The sequence below is a fragment of the Tinamus guttatus genome, unplaced genomic scaffold (genome assembly GCF_059628265.1).
Source record: "Tinamus guttatus ecotype Peru unplaced genomic scaffold, ASM5962826v1 Tinamus_guttatus_pri_ptg000297l, whole genome shotgun sequence".
Classification (NCBI taxonomy): Eukaryota; Metazoa; Chordata; class Aves; order Tinamiformes; family Tinamidae; genus Tinamus; species Tinamus guttatus.
Genome location: NW_028288831.1, coordinates 4,755,857 through 4,782,048, shown reverse-complemented (window position 1 = coordinate 4,782,048; position 26,192 = coordinate 4,755,857). Strand labels below are relative to the sequence as shown.

General features: G+C 52.8%; 3 protein-coding genes across 3 annotated transcripts; 2 read left to right on the top strand and 1 right to left on the bottom strand.

Moving 5' to 3' along the window:
- The first annotated feature begins 401 nt into the window (after positions 1 to 401).
- Positions 402 to 5,203, top strand: LOC104573548 (ectonucleoside triphosphate diphosphohydrolase 8-like). The gene is made up of 9 exons (XM_088528032.1): positions 402 to 410; positions 1,033 to 1,150; positions 1,292 to 1,442; positions 2,014 to 2,173; positions 2,686 to 2,913; positions 3,325 to 3,597; positions 3,867 to 3,977; positions 4,649 to 4,786; positions 5,021 to 5,203. Exons 1-9 carry the CDS (start codon positions 402 to 404, stop codon positions 5,201 to 5,203), a joined length of 1,371 nt encoding a protein of 456 aa, XP_088384158.1.
- Positions 5,204 to 8,158: 2,955 nt separating this feature from the next.
- On the bottom strand, positions 8,159 to 13,770 carry LOC104573547 (ectonucleoside triphosphate diphosphohydrolase 8). Its single transcript, XM_088528031.1, has 9 exons — positions 13,645 to 13,770; positions 12,865 to 12,982; positions 11,903 to 12,053; positions 11,222 to 11,381; positions 10,449 to 10,679; positions 9,666 to 9,929; positions 9,150 to 9,260; positions 8,739 to 8,876; positions 8,159 to 8,368 (listed from the first exon to the last, which is right to left on the bottom strand). The coding sequence occupies exons 1-9, from the start codon at positions 13,768 to 13,770 to the stop codon at positions 8,159 to 8,161; spliced, it is 1,509 nt and encodes a 502-aa protein (XP_088384157.1).
- A 4,731-nt stretch (positions 13,771 to 18,501) lies between these two features.
- ENTPD8 (ectonucleoside triphosphate diphosphohydrolase 8) lies at positions 18,502 to 24,940 on the top strand. Its single transcript, XM_088527999.1, has 9 exons — positions 18,502 to 18,621; positions 19,166 to 19,283; positions 20,494 to 20,644; positions 21,166 to 21,325; positions 21,868 to 22,098; positions 22,618 to 22,881; positions 23,463 to 23,573; positions 23,927 to 24,061; positions 24,717 to 24,940. Exons 1-9 carry the CDS (start codon positions 18,502 to 18,504, stop codon positions 24,906 to 24,908), a joined length of 1,482 nt encoding a protein of 493 aa, XP_088384125.1. The 3' UTR covers positions 24,909 to 24,940.
- The last annotated feature ends 1,252 nt before the right edge of the window (positions 24,941 to 26,192 follow it).

Here is a 26,192-nt window from a genome sequence, read left to right as displayed (position 1 = left end):
GCAGAGCTTGAGGGATGCTGTATTCTCAGCAGAGCTGGCTCAGGCTTTTGGGTGAGCAGCCTCTGCTTCCCTGCGGTGCCCCTCTTTTATCCTAAGCCGGCTCTTCTCAAAGGAGGAGCTGAATATCCAGCAGCACCTGCGAGATCCTCACAGTTCCCTCAAGGAGAGGGCCAACCTGGAGGTCGCTTTGGGGAAGGGTCTCCTTGCAGCTTTAACTCATCAACACTCTTCCCAGTGCATCACATCCAAACATTTTCTCTCTTTCTGTGTTGTCGTTTGCAGGCTCCTTTATCAGGATGGTTGTTAAAAAGAGCCACCTGACCTGTGCTGTTCTGTGGGCACTGGCTATGGAGTCACTCATTGCTCTTGTGTTCATGTCGATGAACATAGGAGGAGCACCCATGTACAAGGTGAGCACCGCTGCAGAGAGCAGACATGTGGCACAGACGCTCTGAGACAAGAGCCCATGTTAGGGCTTTGGAGTGAGTGGGCCTCAGTAGGACGTGCCTTGCAGGCCATAGGCATGGGTCTTCTCTAGCCATGCCAAAATGCAGACAGGAGAAAGAAGGCAGAGGCACTGAAAGAGCCTCTGAGCACACAAGCTGAAAGAGGCTCAGTGAGATCTCTGAGGGGGATGGAGGCTTTCTCAGGGACATGCAAACCATCTGGAGTCTCACGGAGCAGAGTCGGTGCTATTCTAAACCCCGCGGAAAGTGCTGGTGTGAGGTGACATCACTGCATAGGCCTCAGCAGAGAGAATGAGAGGGTGTCTCAGCTGGCAGGAGAAATGCCCATACTGAGGCCACACTTTGAAGGGCCCTGTCCTGTCACTGCTCTGCTTGGCCATGCTGTAGCCTGCCATAGCTTAGGGAGGATCTATTCATTAAGAGCATTAAGGGCTGCTCTTTGGGCACCCTCCTGAAGGCATCTCAGCTTGGACAAAGTGACCCATCTCCTGGCAGGGCTGGGCTCCAGCCCCACCATCCCTAATGCTCTTCCTACCAGCCACGAGCTCCTCATTTGTGCTTCCAGGTCGGCATAGTGATTGATGCAGGCTCATCACACACTGCCCTGTTCATCTACAAGTGGGACAGAGACAAGGAGAAGAACACACTTGTGATCCAACAGACCTTTTCCTGTAATGTGCAGGGTCAGTATCCCTCCTGTCGTGTGCTTGCTGCTGTGCTGCGTGTGTGTGTGTGTTTGTGTGGCAGCTGGGATGGCCTCGTTTCCTTTCCTTAGTGTGCCAAAGCTGGGCATTTCTCGGCCGAGTGACCTGCCTCTCTTCCAGGGCAAGGCATATCAAGCTATGCTAATGATCCTCCGAAAGCCGGCGCGTCCCTACGAGGGTGCCTGGACCAAGCTCTGAAGGTCATTCCCGCTGTGAAAAGCAGGGAGGTAGCAGCTTTTCTTGGAGCAACAGCAGGCATGAGACTCCTGAGGTAATTCTGTGGGGCTGCGGGGAGAAGGGGAGGTGGCCAAGCTGCAAGCAGCCCCCAGCAGCCTGGCTAATGCGGCATCCTGCACGGGGCCGGCTGCTCCGAGCTCTCCAGCTGCCCTGAGCAAGCAAGGGAGCCCTGGCAGGAAGGCAGCACAGTGGGGAGCCATGGCAGGGCCTGAGCTGTCCTGAGCTTCTGGCCCTGGGGGCACAGAGGCTGCCCAGAGACAGATGCTGCCCTTCTTGGGAGCCCACAACCCCAAAGGATGCTGCTCTGCTTCTTGACAAGTGGGACTTGCTCCGTGCTCTTGCTTTGCTCTGCATTCTTCCTGCAACACAAGGCAGTGCTTCCCACCAGGGCATGCACTTTCCGCACATCTGGCTGGGTGCTAGTAGGGGAGTGGGTTAAGAGGTAGAAGGACAAGGGGTGCTGTGCAACCTCATCATTCCACACCAACTGCTCAGTATCAAATGCTGCAATCTGTGAAAGCATGAGAAAGCCAACTGCTTCCTTGTCTTTTCTCCATAGTGATGATTTCACTGAATATGTGTCTTGAATTTTGGATCCTTCTTAGGGAAAGGAACAGTTCAGCTGCAGATCAAATCATGGCTGGAATTGCTAAGACCATGAAAGAGTATCCTGTGGATTTCCACGGGGCTCGAATCATCACAGGCCAAGAGGAAGGAGCTTATGGCTGGATGGCCATCAACTATCTAACAGATTCCTTCTCTAAGGTGAGAGAAGGCTGCAACAGCCACCTCTTCTTTGCGACAGGCGCTTTTCCCTTTTTGTCTCTTTGTTTCTTTTTGATCTTTCTTAGCTTTTTAAACTCACTTAGCGCAGAAGGAAAGGTCTGGGTCATTGCCCCTTAAGAATGATGTCAGAGAAGGAATTCTTGGAATAGCCTACGGTGCAAGGGGAGGGAGAAAGCAGGGATGGGGGTGTTGCAGCTAAAAGATAAGGGCACATCTCCATGCCATGTGGACATGGGGAGGAAAACCCCATGCTGCCTGAGCACATCTGGAAAAGCCAAGCCCAGCTCTTGCCCTCAAGGACATCCCTTGTGCTTTATTCTCTGGCTGTGATCCAATCCAGTTGTGCACTGGGAGCCAGCCTACTCCTTACTCTCTCCGAAAAAAAAACACAACTACCTTAAATAGGAGGATAATTTGGCTTGCATCCATTTCTTATGGCTTTATGCTCCTTAGTCTTATGCTCCTCTTCCTGTCCTATTTTGTCTTGGCAGCACTCCTCCAAAGAAGGAGTCCCTCCAGGAATGGTCAACACTTTTGGAGCTCTGGATCTTGGAGGAGAATCAACTCAAATAAGTTTTATCCCAAAGAGTTCATTTATGAAATGGAATGAAGTTTCCAAAGTCACTCTTTATGGGTATAACTACAATATTTACACCCAGAGCTACCTCTGCTATGGACAGAACGAGGTGCTGAAGCGCCTGGCAAAGACTTTAATTGAGGTGAGAGGGAAATGGGCTGCTAATCAGATTCTACCATCATGCTAGCAACCACAGCAAAGATTAGAAGGTGAAATGGGAACAGCTACCTCAGGGGAGGGTAGAGAGAAGACAGAGGCAGGCTCTTTCCAAAAGTGCAAAGTGTCAGAGCAAGAGACACCTGGCACACGATGGAAAGTGAGACATTCTGGCCAGACATAGGGAAAACACTTCCACAAGAATGCTGCTTAAATAGCAGAATAGAGCCTCGAAAGCCTGTGGAATTTCCATCCTTGGAGATATCCCAAAGTGAACCGGGCAACACCTTGCTTAACCCGGTCATGCTTTCAGCTGAGGGGTGACACAGAGAAAGCGAGAGGAGCCCATAGGTTCCTTCAAACCTCCACTCTTCCCTACTTTTTTTCCTATTGCCAGGAGTCACCTTCCAGAACACAAGTGGGACATCCTTGCTACCCGAAAGACTACAGAGAAACCATCTGGCTGTCTTCCTTGTACTCCACTCCCTGCATAATGCAGAATGACTTCCATGCAGCAATTGCTGACAGAAGAGTGACCCTGAAGGGCAAAGGAAATGCAAAACGGTGCCGGGCTGTCATCCGGAAGCTGTTGAATGTCTCGACATGTGGCCAGAGCCAGGACTGCAACTTCAACCGTGTCTACCAGCCTCCTGTCAGCGGCCGCTTCTTTGTAAGGAAAATGCGCACCCTTCCCTTCCCTCGCTCTCTTTAGAAGCCACTGTTCTGCTCAGGGGCACCTTTGGGGTCCCATTAAGAGGCCTCTTGCCAGCCCTTTGCAGAGCTGTGCACAAGGGGCAAAAGAAGAGCTGCTTGCAGCAGTGTGCAGGGTGAGAGCTCTCCTTGCGGACAGCCCTTGCTGACTCAAGGGAGGCCAGAGTAGCTGCCCCGCGGCACTCTCCCCACTCTTGGTCAACATGATTTCTCCTTCCTGCCTTTCAGGCCTTCTCAGGATTTTACTATAACTTCAGATTCCTCAACCTGACCAATGGGCAGTCTCTGCTCACTGTCAGCAAGAGCATCCGGAATTTCTGCACAAGGAGCTGGCAAGATGTATGTTTCCCACAATGGCTCATGGGGGGCTCTGGGGAAACTTCCCAAGGGAATGAGTCCTGGGGCAGGGGACAGACATCCCAGAGCAAAGCTCCCTACTTTCTGAGCCAAGCCTAACACAGCAGAGCCATCCCTGAGCCCTGTGAGGGAACCACAGCCATTTGCGCCAGCTCCTCCTTTTCTGTGTGCATGAGCAGAAGGAGAGCATGCACAGATAGAAAGCAGCAGCCAGAGCTGATGAAGCCATCAGTTGCTCTCTTGTTCAGGGAGCTGGAGCTGGGAAAGGAGCCCTGTAGAAGGCTTGCTGGGATCGCTCTGGAGGGTGTCAGATGGTGGTGGACACAGTCAAGAGATAGAGTAGGACAATCATGAGGCAGAGACCTTTGTGCAAGGAGGCTCACACAGGACAAGAGGGAGGCATGGGGAGCTCCAAAATGTCTCTGTTTCCAAAGAAATGCGTAATAGTAAATGCTCCTGGGCAGAGCTGCCCTCACGGCTCCAAAATATCTGTCCAGTCCACAAGTAATTGTTTTTCTCTGCATGAAGGGCCTTACAGAGCCATCCCTCTTCATGCAGTCAGCAGTCACCAGGGCATTGCACCTGTATTGCCTGCTGCCATCTCATTGCTAGGAGCTCAAATAATTTCCCTTCCTTCTCACATCTGCCCCCAGCTGTCTTCTAGCTACCCTGAAGAAAAGCCTGAGCGACTACGTAGCTATTGCACTAATGCAAACTACATCCTCACGCTCCTCCTGGATGCCTACAAGTTTAATGAGACCAGCTGGAACAACATCATCTTCCAGAGGAAGGTAAGCAGCAACCTCAGCCCAGCATGGCAATGCCCTCGCAGGCAGGTGTCCAGCAGCACCGTGCCCAGCTAACACGCAGCTGTGCAGCTCAGCCCTGTGGCCAAGGCTCGTGGAGACCTCCTGCTTGGGGACATGCGCTGTGCCTGTGCCAGGCCTGGCACGCAGAGCCCCAGTGCTGCTAGGGGCATCTCTGTGCTAGAGCTGCCCTCACGATGCCCCTATATCCTTTGGCAGGCCGGGAGCACGGACGTCACCTGGAGCCTGGGCTACGCGCTGGAGCTCGCCAACACCATCCCACGGGAGCTGCTGCACTTGGTGCAGAGGCAAAACCCCTTCCTACATGCTGCAGCCGTGGCCTTCATTGTGTCTGCCCTTAGCATGGGGCTTGTTCTTGCGCTCAAGCGCTGGCACAGGTAGAAACTGGGCTGCATCTCAGAGATAGTAGGAAGGCGTCAAGGCTGGAGGGCTGAATCACACACTGGCCAGCAGGACAGAGAGCCCATCTCTTCATCTTGGGCCCATGATGTGGAGCATATCAACCTTTACAGGACTCAAGAAGCGAAGGCTGGACTCTTTTTGAACTGTGCCCAAAATGGAGCTTGGCACCACGGGGCATTTTCCAAGGAGCCTCCCTCCCCTTTAACTCTGCTCAGATCAGCCTGTGTGCTCTAGAAATCCCAAGCAGGGCCTTTCTTACAGCTTTGCAGATGCTGATGCCTGTTCCTCGTGTGGCCTTCATGCCACACGCTGGAGCTGGGGCCTCTGCAAAGGCAGCCTGGCCGTGGAAGAGCTCCCCAAGTGCTGGGCTCTTAGTGCACAGCAATAGGCACCTGCTGACAGGCTGCTTGGGGCAGCGCTGCCTCTAAGGCCAGTCAGGAAGCTCCCTGACAAATCTTTCCACCTGGAGGCGTGCCAGGCTCTGGATTTCTGTTCCTGAATACCAGTCTCTGACCCACCAGCACAAGGTACATGTGCCCTGGATGCCAAACTGAGCCTCCACGAGGCTAAAAGACCTGTGTGGAGATGGGCACAGATTTGGGGAGATTTGCCATCTGTGAATGCTGTCCTGCCTTTGCCATTTTTTTTTGCTCATCTACTAGCTGTCCTGCCAATTATCCATCTAGGCGTTTGCCAGCCACACATTCACCTTCTACCAGCGACGAGCTGACCTTTACCATCTCTGCAGATTTTTCTTCCCTGGCTTTTAGCTCTTCTATTTTAGAAATAAATATGATAGAAATAAATGTTCTAAAATGCACCCAAGATGGAAATTCTTGTTCTTTTGCTCCAGAATCAAAAGGATTTTAATGCTTGTCCATCCCAGGCAAGTGGTGGTAATGGGAGAATTGAGGTGAGGGGGTAGAACAAGCACCTTGGCCATGGGTAGCTGCTTTGCAAAATTCAGCCCTTTTTAAATACTGCTCAGGGTTACAGGTAACAGATTTGAGGAACACTCTGTATTTTGTGGTGGTGCCCCAAAAGGATAAAGATGTCTTAAGGTACAGCGCAACACTACCCAGAGATACTCGTGTGAGGTCTGAGCAAGCCAGTCCAGTCAGGACGTGATTCCACTAAGTGATTTTCCCAGATCACAGAATCCCAGAATGGCTAAGATTAGAAGGAACCTCTAGAGATCATTTAGACCAAACCCCCAGCTCAAACAAGGGCACCCAGAGCATGTGGCAAAAGGTGGCATCCAGGTGGGTTTGGAAGATCTCCAGAGAAGGAGCCTCCACAACCTCTCTGGGCAGCCTGTGCCAGGGCTCTGTCACCCTCACAGGAAAGAAGTTCTTCCTCACATGGAGATGGAACTTCCTGTGTTTCAGTTCCTACCCATTACCCCTTGTTCTGCCACTGGCCACCACTAAGAAGAGTCTGGCCCCATCATCTTTACTTTCTCCCCTTGGGTATTTGTACATATTCATAAGCTCCCCTCTCAGTCTTCTCCAGACCAAACATGTCCGGCTCACTTAGTCTTTCCTCATACGATAGATGTTCCAGTCCTTTGATCATCTTTGTTGCTCTGCACTGGACCCTCTCTAGAAGCTCCACATCCCTCTTGTGCTGAGGAGCCCAGAACTGCACCCAATACTCCAGGTGCGGCCTCCCCAGAGCTGAGGAGAGGGACAGGATCAGGATCTCCTCCCTCGACCTGCTGGCAACGCTCCTCCTGATGCAGCCAGGATCCTGGCCTTCTTGGCCATAAGGGCACATTGCTGACTCATAGTTAACCTGTTGTCAACGAGGACTCCCAAATCCCTCTCCACGGAGCTCCTTTCTAGCAGGTCAATCCCTAATCTGTATTGGTGTCTGGGGTTATTCCTCCCCAGGTGCAGGACCCTGCACTTGTCCCTGTTGAACCTCATGAGGTTCCTCTCTGCCCAACTATCCAACCTGTCTGGAGTGTCAGTCACTCCACCCAATTTGGTATCATCCACAAACTTGCTCAGGGTGCCCTCTGTCCCCTCACCCAAGTTGTTGATGAATAAATTGAACAGCACTGGACCCAGTACTGACCCCTGGGGGACACTGCTGGCCACAGGCCTCCAACTAGACTGCACCATTTATCACAAGCCTCTGAGCTCTGCCATCCAGCCAGTTCTCAGATGATGGGGGTCAGGAACAAGTATCACTTGGTGGATACTGCCTTCAACCCTGGAGACCTCACAGTGTTTTCCAGACCTCTGAAGGGAGCCATCAGGGCAGCAGGACAAGAATCTTTTCCTTCTGAGAGCCTGCGTGTCCTCAACTCACTTTAGCCACTCCGTCAGCGGCAGAGCAGCTCTTGGCCTCCAGCCACCCTGGGCACATTCAATCCCTGAATAAGTCCCAGTGCTTGAGATGATAAGAGAGCCCAAGTCCCACCTAGCAGGCTGGTTAGGGCTGCTCTGCTCCTTGGTACCGGCAGCACAAGATGCAGGTCCTTGCCCTCAGACAGGGCAGGACCTTTTTAAGCCTGCTTCACCTGGGGAAATTTTGCCAGCAATAAGCAGTCCTAGAAGGATCTCTTTGCTGCCAGATGCTGTTTTTCTCTTCCTTGACTCACAGTTCCCATCATCCCCAGCTGCACTTTCTCATTGCTGTCTCCTCAACCTCAGTGCTGAGTGCCTGACCCACAGAGCTGTCATCTCTTCCTAAGTATCTTTAACCAGAAGGGGAAAGGAAAACCACACAGCACACAGTAACAGATTTTATAACGTCTTTTCAGTTCCAGGTCACCAGGTTGGGGTGCTGGAACCCTACATTACAAGTTTGTAGCTCCTGGACGTGGGTGGAATTCCTCCATTCTGCACCTCCTCACACAAGCAATGGACCAAGGACCAAGGACCAAGCAGGACCAAGGAGGTTTGACAGCTTCTGGGGCTGGCATTACTAGAAGGTCTCGTAACTGGCTAATTTTCTCTGGTGACATATGGCCATGAACAGCCAGAAGCAGAGGAATAGCATGATAAATAGTACAACTGTGGCTGCTATCCAGATGTTTCTTTGGAGCGCTATGCCTCGCTGAGGAGTCTCCAAGGGAATCATGTTGGTGAGATTGAGCATGTAGCCCAGGGTCCAACCCACATCTGTGTTAGTGACCTGAGCAGATGGAGAGAAAAGAACATGAAGGGTTGCAAAGTACCAGGCAAGCTAGAGAATATCTTTGCCATGGCACTTCAAGAGCCTGCTCCACCGCCACAGAGCCCTCACACACCTTGGGCTGCAAATATCCCATCAGCAAGACAAGAAATTCCAGACTGGCATTTGCAACTACAGATGTCCCAACAGGTGCCTGTGAACATAACTCAAGAGCTGCTCAAGAGTATGCGCTTCTCACTGCCTCTACCAGAGGGCAGAGGACTGGGACACTTTGTTATCCCCTGCTCCCTCACCCGGGAGTCACAGGGTGGATGCAACCCATTTAATGGTGCAAAACATAAACGCCAGCTACAGCTACAAGTTTTCCTACCTTTTGGATGAAGTGAATGTTGGGCCATGTCTTGCCATTGAATTTGTAGCCTTGCAGCAGGAGAGTGAGAACATAGGAGCTGGCTGCACAGTAATTACGGAGATAGGCCTTGTCCACATAAGGGAAATCCTTCTGCACCTGCAGAAAGAGAAGAGCAAGATCGGGCGGCTAGGGTGGAGCAGCGCTCAGTGCACCCAGCCGTGGGGAATGGTTCTGCAGAGCAAACTGGAGCAAAGACCTAGGAGCCCCTAAGTTTGGAGAGAAACTCTGTGCTCCTGTCAGGTCCCTCCAGCTGCCCATGTGCACAATGGAAGATGGGCTGCAGACTGGCCCTGAAAACTCTCTGCCTGTGCCCAGCCCTGAAAGTTGCCCAACAAGGGTGGATCTGACAGATCCTAGGCAGAGTCTTACCTCCTCCCAGTCTTTGGCACAGAAGACCCAGATGGTGGCATTGACTGACATCAAGGACTGCCCACTGGTCAAGTTCAGAAAGTGTAGGTTGTAATAAAACCCAGAAAAGGCCTGTGGGTGTTTAAGAGGAAAGGTGATAGATCTGTAAAGCAACTAGGTCCTTCTTCCCACTTGTACTTCATTCCATGAGCTTTGTGGGGGTCCCTAAGCAAGGGCCACTTCTCTGAGCAGCGTCGCATGATACTGCCTGTCTAAGAGACCTGGTGACTGCTCCCAACACTGAAATAGTGAGAGATGATGTGAGAACTGAGCACCTAGGAGGTCAGAATCTGTCTGACTCCGGAGTGAGCACTTATGCATTGACCACATCATAGTTTTGAGGGAGTCAGTAATCACTGGTGCTATCCTGATTTCTCCTGCTTTCTTGCCAGCATTTTCTCCTGGGCCTTTGCCAGACTCTGCTTCCCCAGAAACAGCACAACCACATCACGATCACATGGAAGGAGGGCTCCTTACGAAGAACTGCCCCTGCACAGGGGGCTGATAAATGCCGTTGAACCCACACGTCCTGTGGGCCCCACAGCTGAAGTTGAAGAGTTTCTCGATGGCTGTCTTGCACGCTGCTGGGTCTCCTATCCCCGTCACCGTGAAGACCTGTGCAGGGCTGGCTGTGCTCGGCGTGGGGACACACGGGCTGTCGTAGAGGGCTGCTGCGGTGACGTTCTCCTGGTATCCCTTTGGGTAGCAGGGGTGCGATACCTGCTGGGGAGAAGAGCTGCCCTGGAGGGGGCAGGAGCTGTTAGTGGCGCTTGGCTGGGGGTGGCAGCCAGACCCTTCCTCCACAGCCCACCCCATGCTGAGACCACCCAAAAAGCAGGACCTGGAGCCCAAGAGGACTTGCGCGTAGTGGGATACATCCTTTGCGTGGCTCGAACCTGCCCACAGCAGCAGAGTTCTCCCTTTCTCCCCCGCGGCACCCTGCCCACGTTGGGGAGCGCTGCTGCTGGCCTATCGCCATTCAGCGCTCCCATCATCTCTGCACTGAGCTGTGCAGGGGCTCTACCACCTGCCACACCTCCTGGCTTGTTTAGGGTCACAAGGAGCAGAGACCAGCTAGTGCGAGCCAGGCACTGCCAAGTCAGGGGCCTGCATTCCCTGGCCTCTCCTCCTGCATGTGGTGCAACGCAGCCAGGTCCTGCCACGTCCGGAAGGTGTTCTCCATGACATGGAAGGGGCTCGAGCACATCCTTGCAAGCAGTGCCCGGGGAGGTCAGCAGGGGCTGGCTCCAGCTCCAGTACCTCACAGAGAGCCGCCAGCAGCATCTTCAAGGCCTGCGTCTGCCCGTAGCACAGATAGCTGTGTGTGTAGAGCGAGTAGTTGGTGCCGTAGAGCCTTAAGAGGACAGAGGTGTTTTGGTCCTCAGTGGCACCTCCGGGCTGGAAGGTTATTTGTGTAGAGGCACCTCCAAGGTCCAGAGCTCCCAGCACCTCTGTGGCCTGGGGATGTTCCCATTTCCCTGCAAAGGAGAACTGGCCCCACCAGGGAGCACGTACCAGGCAGCACGTTTTAGTATGGACTGTCGGAAACTGCAGGCCCTGTCCCTTTCATCAAGACTTTGAGGCAGGTTCCAACACCCCTGAGACCTTGCACAGGCCAGATCAATGCTACCCCCTTGCATCTCAGGGCATCTCTGGGATGTGGCCTCTTAGATCCCTCCCTAAGCTTGGAGCCAGAGACCTTAAGGAGGGAAAGGGTGCTGGAGAAGCCCCTTTCTCCGCTCTGTTTGCAGGATCTGCTGGGTCTAACATTGCTGCAGCCCCATGTTACCGAAATCAGCTCTGAGGCACACGTAGAGGGCAGAGCCAGGCTGAGCAGGGCACAAAGACCCTCCTGCCCTTGGATGCATTAATGCCAGTGGCAGAACCAAAGGAGCGGTTCACAGCCGGCTGCATTTGTTTGGGAGACTCGTGCCTTAAAAGGATTCCTTTCTCCCCTCTGGGAATCCCTAAATCTGGCTCCAGCTGGCATGGCCATGGGTGCTGTGCACAGTCCCCTCTGCCCCAGGCCGCACCTTGACGAGTGTCTCCAGCAGGTAGTTGACAGTGATCCAGCCAAAGGTGCCCTCCTCATCCCCTGTGAGGATCTGGGCTCCACGGAAGTCCACGGGGTACTGGCGAATAGCCTTGGCCACCTCGGCAAAGACCTGCTCCGCTTTGGTGCTGTTCTGCTCCCTACCGAGGGAAGGAGAGAGAGGCCGTGGGGTGGACGAGGCCGTTGCTGTGGGTTTGCAGAGCTGGCTCACATGCAAGGGCTGGAATCTCCTGCACAGGAATGGGACTGCCCAGAGAGAGGGTCTGTCCCTCCACCCGTCCTCTCCCCTGTCTGGGTGCTGCCTCTGCCCTCCAGCTACCAGACCAAGGGCACTGGGAGTCTCCCTAAACCGCTTACAGCTGCCTTTGTGTGCGCATGTCTGCCCACTCCGCCCCACGAGCTCCCTCTTCCTCATCCTCTTACAGCACGACAACCCATCGCGCTCCCCTGCGAGCACGCCAAGCCAGCTCTGCTGCACATCACGGGCAGACTGCGCCAATGGATGCTTGCCCACAGCAAGGCACAGCCTCCCACCATGGGGCAGCTGCTCCTGCACACCAGCACCCCGTCCCCCAGCCTGCAGGGGCCCTCATGGGCAGCAGGAGCGCGCGGGAGGGAAGGGCTACCGGGGGCACCGGGCTCGCCAGGCGGTGCCTCCTACCTCAGCAGCCTCATGCCCGCTGTGGCCCCAAGGTACGTGGGGGTCTCCTTCTGCAGCTTTGCTGGGACAATCGTCATGGCCTTGTCTAGGCAGGGCTTCAGGCTGGCTCCAGCCAGAGCAGGGCTGTCTGCATAGCTGGAGATGCCAGGTCCTGAAACATGACCTCCCATGAAGGAGCAAATGTAGAGAAACATTTCCAGCCCTTTTTCCCAGCCCCATGATTTCTCTGGATTTTCTAGGCAATATATACAAAACCCAGTCACATTCCAAAACTCTGTTGTGTTTGGTGCTGTTCAAACACACACCAAAAAGACAGTCGTGTTCAAACACAGCAGAAAGACAGTAGACCAAAAAGCAATGAGAAACTGCATACAAACTGCATACCATCAGAGACACAACAACATTTAAGGGCATCTTTAGGACGCCTTGTGGAATCATGAAGCCTACATCATAAGAGAAACTGTAAAGGGATGTTATGGGAAGAAAAGCTATAGAACCCACTGCATGAGAGAAGTACTGAACTCATCATGTGTAACATCTGAGGCTGCCAGATCATGCGTTACCACAAGCTGCAGGATTGGACTAGTTCCCAAAACTATGCTGAGGACCTAATTTTTTAGCCACATCTGGGCAGCCTTCCCCTAAGGCTTTCTAAACCACAGCTTCTCAACTGTAGAAGCTTCCTTTTATTCTTCTGCCCAGCCCAGCCCTTTCTCACCCAGTGTAGGCTAGAAGTCTCAATTAACTCGCTGTATTTTAGGAGCAGACAATGCAGCAGCCCAAAGCATTCGCAGGCCTCCTGAGGGATCAGCAGAAATCCAGGAGCTCTGCTTTGTGGCAAGCCCCTTCCCACTGGCTCCATCAGGTCCTGCTCTTCTGAAGAAACCTCGTGTCAGGTCTCCTGGGACACTGACCGGGAAGGCAGGGACAGAGGGGCAGACACGTCCCATGTTCACACTGACCGTGGACAGTGCAGGTCTCCACCTGGCTGACGATGCCTGTGCCGTTCTCCTTGTCTGCTGGCCACTGGTAGATGTAGAGCAATGTGTGTGTGGAGCCGGCATCAAACACCAGGCCATACTGTGAGGAGCAGAGGGACATGGGGTCATGGGGTACTCAGAGCTGCAGGAAGTGCCATGGGGGTGTCTGGGAGCATTTGTGCTTGGTTCCCACATACTGAGGTGGGCAGCATACCCAGGATTATGCTTCCAGCCTCCCGTCAACAGTCTCACTTTGTTTCCCGTCCCTGCAATTTACTCATCAAGAAAACTTTAGAACAGGAAGCGACACAATGCAAGAGAGCATCAAAAAGGGATGTTCACGTCTTAAAAGGCTCAAGCTACTCACAGATCTGCAGGACTAGCAGATTTCACAGTACTTATTTTGTAACAGTCACCAAAAGCCGTAATCAGAGAACAGCCTAAAGGCACAGACCTCTGGATGGAAACCCATCACATCCTTGAGGTTTCTGAGAAAGCAGAGAAGGTGCCCAAGGTGGAAAGTACCAGGAGAAGAATCCTGTAATTCGTCCTCTTCTCCTTCTCCTCCTTAGCAAGGAGGCGTTTTAGGTGGGGAGTTTGATCTATCCAGCACTGCCTTGGTTAGGATAAGCCCCCAAAAGCTGGGCTGATTACAAGAAAGCTTATAAAGAGAGAGGAGGACAGGGCTGGAGCAAGGAAGAGAGAGGTGAGAAAAGGTCGTCAGTTGTTCCAGACCTCTTCCAGCCCCCACTGTGCACCTACATTAGTCCTCGGAGGAAGGAAAATGTCCTTCACTGGAGCCAGCATCAGGCAGAGGGAGATAATTCCCAGCAACGCCAGCAGAGCTGTTAGATACCGGGCATCTCCCTTTAGCAGGCACCTCGACATTGCTGTGCTGAGCTGTAACGAGAAGAGATCATGTGAGGCAGCGCCAGCCCAAGTGTCTGCCCCAGTGTCTCCGGCTCCTTCCCTGTTTTCCCCGCAATCCCCAGAGCTGCCTAGTTGCTAAAAAGGCACCTGGTGGCAGCAGCGGTGCCTTGGCGGGGATGTGCCACCCCGGGGCTTCAGGCCCAGAGGGCGGAGGCCGAGTCACTCTGAAGGTAGACACTATGGTGCCCTCCTGCGAGCCGGCACAGCCTCCAAACTCTCCTCTCTGAAAGGCAGGGGAGAAATCCCAGGCGCTAGGGAGCCCTGAAACTGAGCTGTGAGGGTCTGGCCCTCTCGAGGCCCAGGACTCGCTGCGGGGAAGCGGCGCTGGGTGCTCGCACCAGGAACTCCCTCCTATGGGAAGGGCAGGTCAAAGGCTGCACTTCTGCGCTTCATGCCCAGCCCTAGGGAGGGGTGGCAGGCAAGCGCGGCCACCCCCGCCGTACCTGCGACCGGGAGTCCCGCTCCTTTGGCTGTAGGTGCACTGAGCTGCTCAGGACTGAGCAGGCTCCAAGGCGTCCCAGGCAAAACTGTCCCCAGGCCTGGCCTTGGGGCAGGGACAGGAGATGCGGATGAAGGGAGGCAGCGGTGGCAGCCCTGTGTCTGCGGGGCCCTGCTGGAGTCCAGCCCTGCCAGAAGGACTCTGCAGGGACTCAAAGTGAAAGTAGAACCTCGCTCGGATGTCCGGGTTGCCCCTCCTCACCATCCGGCCCCGGGGCGGGCGCTTTGCAGTGTTCCACTGCAACAGGAGCCGCCGCGGCTCTCCCAGAGCAGTTGCAGCAGCTGTGCTCAGGGCAGGAGCATTGCCCCTTCCCACAGGCATCTGCATCAGCTCCTGTAACAGGTCCTCAGGCCATGGAAGGGGGCCCTGCCTGCCACAGCCCTCCCGTTTTGGTCCTGGGCCCCTCTGGCTCTGCCTGCAGTGCTAGTGCCGGCAGAGCTCGGTGATAGCAGCACTGTTGTGGGCAGGGACATCGGTAGGACACAAGCCCCTCTCAGGTGGTACCTCATCACCCTCATCCCCACTCATTGTGAACCTCAGGAATAGCTACACCCATACTGAACCCCTCTGTGCTGCAGGACAGTGTGTGGACCCAGAACCAGAGGGTCTCAGCCTGGCAGGACAGGCTGCTGTGCCCAGCAGTGAGTACGTGGTTAATCCTAGTGGCTCTTTCAGTGCTGACTCTCCAACCAAGAGCCATGTCTCTGCTTTTCTGCCACCTCCTGGCCGAGCTGCCTCCCTGGGCAGGCTGTTGGTCCTGGGCCAAGGGGAGGGCCATATCCTGGGCACTCCGGGACAGCCTTTGTCCCAGGAGTGGGGCTCCGCACTCCCAGGTGTGCACTGACACCACCACAACACCCAGCCCAGCCGTGCGTCGCCCAAGCAGGGAGCAGCACAGGTGAGCAGCGGAGGGTGCCAGGGATATTGTCGCACTGGAAATGTGTCTCTGCTAGCGGAGACCATTCAAGGGTGGGCTGAGACCCAACTCAGAGCCGGGTGCCAGGGCATGAGCATGCACCGCTGGCTTCTTGCTAGGAGAAGCTGGAGAGAGATGGCTGGGATTTCCCAGCAGAGCTGTGTCTTGAAATGCTGGTCGTTCACCCTGCCATGTCCCTGCCATGTCGGGGCTCAGGGCACTGGTGACACTGTGGAGCTCATAAGCTAGGAGAGAGATGGGAGGGAGGGGATCGCTCAATGTACAAATATGTCCCCTTTCTTATAGATCTTAAGAGCCCTTCTGACTTCCAAATCTCAAATCTGTGTGGTGGGGAAATCCAGTTTTATGTTTTCCTAAGAAACACACAGTTTAAATGCAGCACTGTCTTTAAATCTCCTGAATTTTAAGGCCACCCTCCCTCCTAGTGATGAACACTGCAAGATGAATGATATCCCGTGTTTATACAAGATGAATGATATCCTACAGATGTTTATACAACACTTTATTGTGCCCAACCAATAAGCTAGTATAAGAAAAACCGAAGTGTTATGCACAGCTGCAAACTCTCCCTACTAGCAAGTCGAACTCTCTGGGATTACTTCCTTCAGAGCCATGCAGGAACACACCATTTCTTTCTTTCTTTCTTTCTTTCTTTCTTTCTTTCTTTCTTTCTTTCTTTCTTTCTTTCTTTCTTTCTTTCTTTCTTTCTTCCTTCCTTCCTTCCTTCCTTCCTTCCTTCCTTCCTTCCTTCCTTCCTTCCTTCCTTCCTTCCTTCCTTCCTTCCTTCCTTCCTTCCTTCCTTCCTTCCTTCCTTCCTTCCTTCCTTCCTTCCTTCCTTCCTTCCTTCCTTCCTTCCTTCCTTCCTTCCTTCCTTCCTTCTTCTTTCTTCTTTCTTTCTTTCTTTCTTTCTTTCTTTCTTTCTTTCTTTCTTTCTTTCTTTCTTTCTTTCTTTCTTTCTTTCTTTCTTTCTTTCTTTCTTTCTTTCTTTCTTTCTTTCTTTCTTTCTTTCTTTCTTTCTTTCTTTCTTTCTTTCTTTCTTTCTTTTTTCTTATCTTAACTTTGGGAACATCACCAGTGCCACCCTATCCTTCTGTTCATGCTCTGAGCTTGTTTCCTAAGGGCAATGGGCTATCACTGCCTGTCATCCCTGAGGTGCCACTGAAACACTGAGTAGTTCAATCAACTTTTTGTGCTCCTCCTTCTTTGCTTTTGTCTTCCCGGGCTCATTTCCCATGTCCTTCTCTCCTCTCTTGGGCCTCATGGACTCTGCTTCCTTCAGGTGTTACCTGCTGCAGAGTCAAAATAGAAATTTGTCCTGAGGAAAAGCTTGTAGAGCTGGTTTCCCACCTGCTTCTGCATGCATGGTGGCACAGAAATTAAACAAGTCCTTGCTGATTCATCACATAGTGCTACAGACAGACTTTTTTTTTTAGGATGTAGACTGGACTAGGGGCCTTACTTCAGTGTAGCAGAGCGATTACTTCCAAAGACACATTTATGTCCACACAAACTCTAATGCAGACAAGTACTTTGCCAGCAAGCATGGTGAAGCCAGAGAAGCTATGTCCACACTGGACTATTGCAAGCAAGGTCCTGCCTATAAAGCTCCTAGTACAAAGGCTAATCCGACTAGAGATGTGATGACAGGAGAATTAAAAAAACTTCTATATACAATTTTTCTTGCCACATCTACCATACAGAGAAGGGCTCTTGGCTGTAGGAAAGAGTTTGGTAAAGATTCTTGTAATCCTGTGTTCCCTATTTGAAGTATGTGGGACATAGGAGAATGACTGCTATTCCTCATGACACAGCCCATGTTATACAAGGCATTGAGAGCCCTTTTTCATCACTGGAGATGCTGACTTCAAAACAGGACATTGCTAAATATCTTCCTCTCCTGCTGAAGCCACTGACTAAGAGGCAAGGGAATTCTTATCATTCTATGTACTCCCAGGAAAACTTCATAACAAGTGACATCTCCCAGGCCCAAAGCACTGGTTAGGTTAACACATTTTTGGGGATTAAACACATTTTTGTCCAGGACTCTTGGGGTGTCTGTCACTCATCTAGAATCTGGATTGCAACCCTGGGTTGTTACCCAGATGTAGGTTAGCCTCACTCCCTGCTGGTGCATGCTGACTGGAGGAAGCAGGGTGATGGAGGAAGACATAGCAGAGGTTTGCGTGTTTTGAAGACCTGCGCTGTCCATGGGGATGTGTTACCTACTGTATGTTGAAGCTGTTGCAGAGAGCCAGATCCTCTGAATTAGCTTCTCATCTGCAATTTCTTGCTGATGTGTTAGGGCTGATTCTATCAGGAGCTGAGCTCCTGCTCAAGTAAGGGGGAGGTGCAGCACTGCATTTCCTCAGGGCTCTTCAGTGCCCTGCTGGCCTTGACTTTCATGTAAAATACCGTATCTGTCTGCACAGAGCCATCTTGGTTAGTGGGCTCATGTGCACCCCAAATAGTGGGAACTTTCTTACTCTAACACATTTCAGCCTGCCCTTTGGACTACGGGAAGGGCTTGGAGATCACCTGCAGCTGGGACACAGTTCCTGTGTGTTTGCTTACCTGCTGTGTATTTGCCAAGAGCCAAGCAGATCTGGACAAGGCAGAAGGAGTCACACGGCCAAGGTGATACTGTTCCCCAGCCTGAAGGAGAGAGAAGTCTCTTGGGGCAGTCATGGTACTATTGGGCAATATATATGTCCTGCTGGTGCTTAGTCTCACGGGACAAGTTTTATGAGAGTGCAGGGTATGACAGCAACATGCAGGTCCGGAGAGCTGCAGTGCGGCATATCCCACAGGGGATGGCTCCCTTGGGGACCTGCCATTGTATGGTCCCTCTCCCAGTCTGTGACTCAGGTTAGCCTCTGCCATGCCTACCCTGTTGATGCTACTGGATAGAGTGATGCTGACCTGTCACCCAGCTGTTAGATTAAGTGGAGCAGAGGGATCCAGACTGTGTGGAGAGAAGAGCCTGAATGGGGAAGCAGGGGCTAAGGTTTAAAAGAGCTGAAAATGTCAAGCTGAAAATTACACAGATTAGGAAAACTCACAGAGAGAGAGGATGTCCCTAGTCCTAGACTGTGAAGTCCTTCCTATAGCACCAACACAGAATGGCTTCAAGCTCTTGGTAGAACATGAGAGAAATCACACCCTGAGAAGTCCTGTATCCATTAATGAGACTTGCATTTCAAACACAGTGATACTGAGCAGGGGGACGGGGCTGTTCTTGCAGGTTGAAAGAAGAATGGAGCAGAAAGGCAAGTTTGTGGCATGTCTCCTGGTAGCCACCTGTGTCTTCAGCATCATTGCCCTCCTACTGACTGTCGTAAATGTGAAGAAAGTATTTCTGCCACCCAGCACCAAGGTAGGATCCTTGCAAGGAACTCAGCTATTTGAAGGAACGTGTCTATCACTATAAGAAAGATAGAAATACATGCTTTGCAGCGTGTCCAAAGAAGAGTAATGAAGCTGGTAAAGTGGCTGGAGTACAAATCTTATGAGGAGCGGCTGAGGGAGCTGGGATTATTTAGTCCAGAGAAGAGGAAGCTGAGGGGTGACCTTATTGCTCTCTACAACCACCTGAAAGGAGGTTGTAGTGAGGCGGGGGTTGATCTTTTCTTCAAAATAACTACCAAAAATACGACAAGACGAAATGGCCTCAAATTGCACCAAGGGGGTTCAGGTAAGATATTAGGAATAATTTCTACATGGAAAGAGTAGTCAAGCATTGGAATAGGCTGCTCAGGGAGTGGTGGAGTCACCATCCCTGGAAGTGTTCAAGAAATGTGTAGATGAGGCACTTAGGGACATGATTTAGCAGACAGGGTGGTGATGGGCTTACGGTTGGACTTGATGATCTTGAAGGTCTTTTCCAACTATAATGATTCTCTGATTCTGCTTCCCTGCAGTACGGCCTGGTGTTCGATGCTGGCTCCACACACACATCGCTCTACATCTACCAGTGGCCAGCAGAAAAGGAGAATGGCACAGGCATCGTCAGCCAGGTGGAGGCCTGTGCCGTGTCTGGTCAGTGTAACCGGACGCGTCCATCCTTGTCCCACTGCCTCCCCTTGACTCAGTGTGTTGGGTCTGGCTGGCCACAGTGGCTGTCCGCACATGCCAGTGGCTGTCCGCTCCATGCTTGGAGCTCCATGGGCTGGTGACTGAGAGGAGCTAGTCTGCTGGACTGGCTCCCTGTCTTGCCACACACACACTGAAGGCAAGTGGGCTGATTCTCATGTCCAGGGGCATTTGTTTCTATCAATTATAAAGATGTAGATGAGGCACTTAGAGAGGTGGTTTAGCAGGTATGGTGTTGAAGAGTTTATGGTTGCGCTCAATGATCTTTTTTTCCAGTCATAATGATTCTATGATTTTATGCTTTCTGGCTTTGCAACAAGGATTCTTCTGTTTGGAAGAAAAGACCAGACTAGCGGGGCTGATAGCAAGAGCTGGATGATACATGGAGCTGGGCTGGGATGAGCAGACAGCAGTAAGCCAGGCCAGAGATCCTTGGGCAGAGGAGTAAGAGAATTCAGAGCTTGTCTCTACATCCAATCAAGGCTCTAAGGCTACTGTGTGCCAGTTACTGGTTAACTGAGATGCAAGGCAAAGGTCTGGGAGAGGGCAAAGGGTAAGAAAGAGAGCACTTGAGCTAATGGCATTATTGGCATGCAAAGTCCTGGAGAAGGTAAATAGTGATATTTCCATTCCAGAGCTAGTTCCCAGATAGCACAGGACCTTGCTGAAAGCTAAAGTCTGATGCCAGTCTCTAAAAATAGAACAAGTTTGTCTGAGTCTACTTGAGCAGAGGGCACCTCTGTGTCTATTGACTCTGCAAGTCCTCCTGGCAGGACTAATGGGAGTCTTCTCCTTTTCAGGGGAAATAAGGAGCTGCCCATTTACAGGGCAAGTCATGTAGGACCAGAGAGCCATGTCCAGGCTCTACAGACACCCTGGCTTATGCATGTGCTTAGCATCAGAAGATAGCCACACTGGTTCTCTCCCACCTTTGAGACCAGGAGCTCACCAGCAGCTCTTCCAGCATGCCATGGCCATACCAAGAATGTTGCCTCTAGGCTGACTAGCTTTGACAAACTTGGAAAACCTGGCACCTTTATCCTGAGGACACAGGGAAAATCCCTTGATGATTTTCTGGCTCTGTGGGTGAAGTGTCTGTCCTCTGCCCCTCCTGAGTCGAGCTGAGTTTGTTCCCTCATGGGAGGTCATGTTTCAGGACCTGGCATCTCCAGCTATGCAGACAGCCCTGCTCTGGCTGGAGCCAGCCTGAAGCCCTGCCTAGACAAGGCCATGACGATTGTCCCAGCAAAGCTGCAGAAGGAGACCCCCACGTACCTTGGGGCCACAGCGGGCATGAGGCTGCTGAGGTAGGAGGCACCGCCTGGCGAGCCCGGTGCCCCCGGCAGCCCTTCCCTCCCGCGCGCTCCTGCTGCCCATGAGGGCCCCTGCAGGCTGGGGGACGGGGTGCTGGTGTGCAGGAGCAGCTGCCCCATGGTGGGAGGCTGTGCCTTGCTGTGGGCAAGCATCCATTGGCGCAGTCTGCCCGTGATGTGCAGCAGAGCTGGCTTGGCGTGCTCGCAGGGGAGCGCGATGGGTTGTCGTGCTGTAAGAGGATGAGGAAGAGGGAGCTCGTGGGGCGGAGTGGGCAGCCATGCGCACACAAAGGCAGCTGTAAGCGGTTTAGGGAGACTCCCAGTGCCCTTGGTCTGGTAGCTGGAGGGCAGAGGCAGCACCCAGACAGGGGAGAGGATGGGTGGAGGGACAGACCCTCTCTCTGGGCAGTCCCATTCCTGTGCAGGAGATTCCAGCCCTTGCATGTGAGCCAGCTCTGCAAACCCACAGCAACGGCCTCGTCCACCCCACGGCCTCTCTCTCCTTCCCTCGGTAGGGAGCAGAACAGCACCAAAGCGGAGCAGGTCTTTGCCGAGGTGGCCAAGGCTATTCGCCAGTACCCCGTGGACTTCCGTGGAGCCCAGATCCTCACAGGGGATGAGGAGGGCACCTTTGGCTGGATCACTGTCAACTACCTGCTGGAGACACTCGTCAAGGTGCAGCCTGGGGCAGAGGGGACTGTGCACAGCACCCATGGCCATGCCAGCTGGAGCCAGATTTAGGGATTCCCAGAGGGGAGAAAGGAGTCCTTTTAAGGCACGAGTCTCCCAAACAAATGCAGCCGGCTGTGAACCGCTCCTTTGGTTCTGCCGCTGGCATTAATGCATCCAAGGGCAGGAGGGTCTTTGTGCCCTGCTCAGCCTGGCCCTGCCCTCTACGTGTGCCTCAGAGCTGATTTCGGTAACATGGGGCTGCAGCAATGTTAGACCCAGCAGATCCTGCAAACAGAGCGGAGAAAGGGGCTTCTCCAGCACCCTTTCCCTCCTTAAGGTCTCTGGCTCCAAGCTTAGGGAGGGATCTAAGAGGCCACATCCCAGAGATGCCCTGAGATGCAAGGGGGTAGCATTGATCTGGCCTGTGCAAGGTCTCAGGGGTGTTGGAACCTGCCTCAAAGTCTTGATGAAAGGGACAGGGCCTGCAGTTTCCGACAGTCCATACTAAAACGTGCTGCCTGGTACGTGCTCCCTGGTGGGGCCAGTTCTCCTTTGCAGGGAAATGGGAACATCCCCAGGCCACAGAAGTGCTGGGAGCTCTGGACCTTGGAGGTGCCTCTACACAAATAACCTTCCAGCCCGGAGGTGCCACTGAGGACCAAAACACCTCTGTCCTCTTAAGGCTCTACGGCACCAACTACTCGCTCTACACACACAGCTATCTGTGCTACGGGCAGACGCAGGCCTTGAAGATGCTGCTGGCGGCTCTCTGTGAGGTACTGGAGCTGGAGCCAGCCCCTGCTGACCTCCCCGGGCACTGCTTGCAAGGATGTGCTCGAGCCCCTTCCGTGTCGTGGAGAACACCTTCCGGACGTGGCAGGACCTGGCTGCGTTGCACCACATGCAGGAGGAGAGGCCAGGGAATGCAGGCCCCTGACTTGGCAGTGCCTGGCTCGCACTAGCTGGTCTCTGCTCCTTGTGAGCCTAAACAAGCCAGGAGGTGTGGCAGGTGGCAGAGCCCCTGCACAGCTCAGTGCAGAGATGATGGGAGCGCTGAATGGCGATAGGCCAGCAGCAGCGCTCCCCAACGTGGGCAGGGTGCCGCGGGGGAGAAAGGGAGAACTCTGCTGCTGTGGGCAGGTTCGAGCCACGCAAAGGATGTATCCCACTACGCGCAAGTCCTCTTGGGCTCCAGGTCCTGCTTTTTGGGTGGTCTCAGCATGGGGTGGGCTGTGGAGGAAGGGTCTGGCTGCCACCCCCAGCCAAGCGCCACTAACAGCTCCTGCCCCCTCCAGGGCAGCTCTTCTCCCCAGCAGGTATCGCACCCCTGCTACCCAAAGGGATACCAGGAGAACGTCACCGCTGCAGCCCTCTACGACAGCCCATGTGTCCCCACGCCGAGCACAGCCAGCCCTGCACAGGTCTTCACGGTGACGGGGACAGGAGACCCAGCAGCGTGCAAGACAGCCATCGAGAAACTCTTCAACTTCAGCTGTGGGGCCCACAGGACGTGTGGGTTCAACGGCATTTATCAGCCCCCTGTGCAGGGGCAGTTCTTCGTAAGGAGTCCTCCCTCCATGTGGTTGTGGCGCTGGGCGGGGCACGGCCTTGAAGTTTCCTCTTCCACTCTTTTTTGGACAGCAGGGAAGAGAGGGGACCCTAGGGCTGGTCCCACCTAAAAACTCTCCTCCTGACTTGGGAGATGTCTGCCACTTCCTTCTATGTCCAAGACATACTTGTGGAAAAAGGAAAGATCTCGTCCCTGTGGGACATATCTGAGGTTCCCCTGCTCCCAAACAAAAGCAGCAACCCTAGTGTCTGTCTACTGGCTTCTAGTCCTTGGCAGGTCCTCAAGCATGTGCTGCATGCAGAACCCTGGGAATAGTCGGGACTCTGTCTCTTAGCTAAAGCACACACTCGATTTGGGTACAATTTGGCTCAAGTAGTAGTGCTGAGGTGGTCTGCATCTAGCTCAGCCAGCCCTCGTCCTGTCCTGTGCCCCGCTCTCTCACTCCTCAAAGGCAGAGATGGCAGTACTGACCCCAACCTAGAATGGCTGCAAAGGGGACTTCTTTGGGGAAGAAAGAAAACATATTTTTTGCCATCTTTGTGTATGTTTACAGCTTTCCGTTATTCCTAGGCATTCTCTGGGTTCTATTATACCTTCGACTTCCTGAACCTGACTGACCAGCAGTCTCTAGGCCATGTCAACTCCACCATCTGGGCCTTCTGCAACAATACTTGGAAAGAGGTAAGAGCTCTGTGAAGAGCAGACAGGAGCCCTGTGCCTATCCAGGCCAATGAGATTCCTATGGAATCTCCTGTGGAGATTCTGGCTCTTCTTTCCACAGTTAGGCTTGCCTGTGGCACATGCAGGTACACTGGGCTGGGGGTGGAAGGTGCAGAGGAGAAGCTTAATCTTGGAAAGAGATTGCTGCTAAAGAGGTTCTTGGTACTGGTGTCCCTGCTTTAGTCATGAGGTTATTCAAGAGTGATGCTTGGGATGTCCAGGAAGAACACACCGTGCTCTTCCCTGGGACATGGAAACCTTCTGAGCATCTGCTTTATTCCTCATCACACTGTGTCCCCCAATGGCCCTCAAAGCTGGTGGAGGACTTCCCACAGGAGACGGAACGCCTGCACATGTACTGCTCCATTGCTGTTTACATCCTGACACTGCTACTCGATGGCTACAAGTTTGATGAGCATACATGGAGCGGCATCCACTTCAGCAAGAAGGTAAAAGCTCTGAGGGGCAGCGGGAGCTGGGGGAGGCAGCTGCTGGCTACATTCTTTCCCTGGCGAGGAAGTTCAGGATAAGCATTCCTGGAGTGCACTGAGCTAGAAATGTATCCCTGCCTCAAGTCTGCCACCCAGTGATCTCACCACAGAATCACCAAAGTCTCTCACATCTACTCCTTTCTCATTTACTCAGGTGAGGACATTGGCTACTTTTAAGGGGATTGGAGAAGGGCAGAGCAAGATCTGCTGACTTTCATCTCTGATACAGAGCAGAACTGACATGAGGTTACACGGGGGAATGGTGGTCCCTGACCCACATGCATCAGAATATATTGAGGCTCAAAGGATCATAGAATTGAAAAGTTCCAATCCAAAATCACATGCAGGTCACATCTGGATGCAGATGTGAGGGCACATCTGGATCATAGCAGTCATTCATGTTCAGCTCCCCTTTAGTCCTTGGTGAAGGGAAAACAGCCAAAGCTCTGTGTGACTGGTGCTAATAAGACCAGGTTTGTAATAGCCAGGTCCATTTGTGAAATCCCTGCTGGGGCGGCTCTTGGGAGAGGTGCTTATTGGTCTGTTGCGCCAAAGCTATTGATCAGTGCATGGCAAAAGCACTTCTTGATGACCCCTTCTGCTCTTGCCTCAGGCAGCAAACACAGACATCGGCTGGACTCTGGGTTTCATGCTGAACCTCACCAACATGATCCCCACAGAAGCTCTGGTGCACGTCAAAGGGCAGAAGCCTGGACTCTGGGCAAGTGCCATCTTCTTCATTGCACTGGCCACTGTAGCAGGCTTGATGGCCATTTTTCTCCTGTGTTTCTGGAAACCCAAGTAGTTCCCTGGATCTCGGTTAGGAGATCCCTGCCCACTGAAAAAAGGCAGGAAGAAGTGGAATAAAAGAAGTTGGAAAAAGATGATGGCATAAGACCCATCTGGGTCTTACTGGGTCTGACTAGGTCATTTCTGTAAATACCTCAAAGATGTCAAAGTTAACATGAACTCTCTACATCCTTCCAAGAGGAAAAGACTTCTGACTCCATAAATTTCTTCAGTCCAGCTGGCAAAGGCTGAGACTTGGTGGTTGGAAGAGGAAGCCAGATAAATTCAAGCTAGAAATAAAGTCCTTTGTCTTTTTCAAATCTGGAGGTTGCTGGCCATTGAGATTTCCAGTGTAACATACAGACAGCTTCCAGCCCTTGGCAGTTCCAGTCCTGCTGAGATGCCCTCTCACAGGCTGCCCCACCACTCTGTAAGCAGGTGCAGGTGAGGTGCAGGGATGGTGGGAGAGGTTCTGCAGCTGCAGGGTGCCCGCAGCAGAAGCACAACTAGCCTGTACTGCTTCCCAGCCATTCTGCCTCAACTTGAGGAGGGCCCCGGAAAGCAAAGCTGAGGCTGCCTGCAGAGAGCCACCCAGAGCTCTGAGGGGGAATCAGTGCTGGCAAACCGTGGTGGCCAGCAAAACTCTCATGAGGCCCCCAGTGTGGGACTGCTCAGAGGAGAGGGGTGACCTTTTCTGTAGCTCGCGCTGTGCACTGGAATGGATACCTTGACTTGAACCAAGATCTATTTGTTTTCCCTTCTTTTTTTTTTTTTTTTGAACATGTGACAGACTATTTGCCCAAGGATGGATTGTCAGGTGTCTTTAAAAGCTTTACGGGCACCTTTCAGCAGAAAAATATAATCAGCAGTTGATTTAAAAGTTGCCATCACTCATCCAGTGTTTATTTTATATTCAGGTTACATAGCCAGCTTAGTCAGACACTTAATCCACAGTAGGTTCCAGCTCCAGGCACTTGAGTATTTTACTTAAAACAGCACTGCCCAGCACAGCTCACCTATAGGAACCAAACAGGCATTTCTTCCCAGCCCCCAAGCGAGTGCCTCTGCCATAGCCCAGAGTCCCTATGAGCACGAGCGTTTTCACAGCAGTCTTTTCCTCCATGCTGCAGGACTGCTGCTCACATGGGATGGGACAGTAAAATCCAGACAAAACTTTTCAAGGACTTTATAAAAGAGCCAAAGAGATCTTGGGCACTGAAGTGACAAGTGCCCTTTGCTTTCTTGCAGATCCCCAGGTATTTGCTGTGATGATATATGGAGCTGGGCCTAATCCTTGATG

What these genes read in the sequence shown, in the direction of transcription:
- LOC104573547 (XM_088528031.1), bottom strand. Translation starts at nt 13,770, where the DNA reads ATGTCGAGGTGCCTGCTAAAGGGAGATGCCCGGTATCTAACAGCTCTG. An exon ending in TCCTTCCTCCGAGGACTAAT is followed by an intron (nt 12,983 to 13,644) that starts GTAGGTGCACAG and finishes TGCTCCTCACAG; the next exon opens with TATGGCCTGGTGTTTGATGC. An exon ending in TGCTGGCGGCTCTCTGTGAG is followed by an intron (nt 9,930 to 10,448) that starts GTACTGGAGCTG and finishes TGCCCCCTCCAG; the next exon opens with GGCAGCTCTTCTCCCCAGCA.
- ENTPD8 (XM_088527999.1), top strand. Translation starts at nt 18,502, where the DNA reads ATGGAGCAGAAAGGCAAGTTTGTGGCATGTCTCCTGGTAGCCACCTGT. An exon ending in CTGTGCAGGGGCAGTTCTTC is followed by an intron (nt 22,882 to 23,462) that starts GTAAGGAGTCCT and finishes CGTTATTCCTAG; the next exon opens with GCATTCTCTGGGTTCTATTA. An exon ending in GCATCCACTTCAGCAAGAAG is followed by an intron (nt 24,062 to 24,716) that starts GTAAAAGCTCTG and finishes CTCTTGCCTCAG; the next exon opens with GCAGCAAACACAGACATCGG.
- LOC104573548 (XM_088528032.1), top strand. An exon ending in GCAGGCATGAGACTCCTGAG is followed by an intron (nt 1,443 to 2,013) that starts GTAATTCTGTGG and finishes GATCCTTCTTAG; the next exon opens with GGAAAGGAACAGTTCAGCTG. An exon ending in ACATCATCTTCCAGAGGAAG is followed by an intron (nt 4,787 to 5,020) that starts GTAAGCAGCAAC and finishes ATCCTTTGGCAG; the next exon opens with GCCGGGAGCACGGACGTCAC.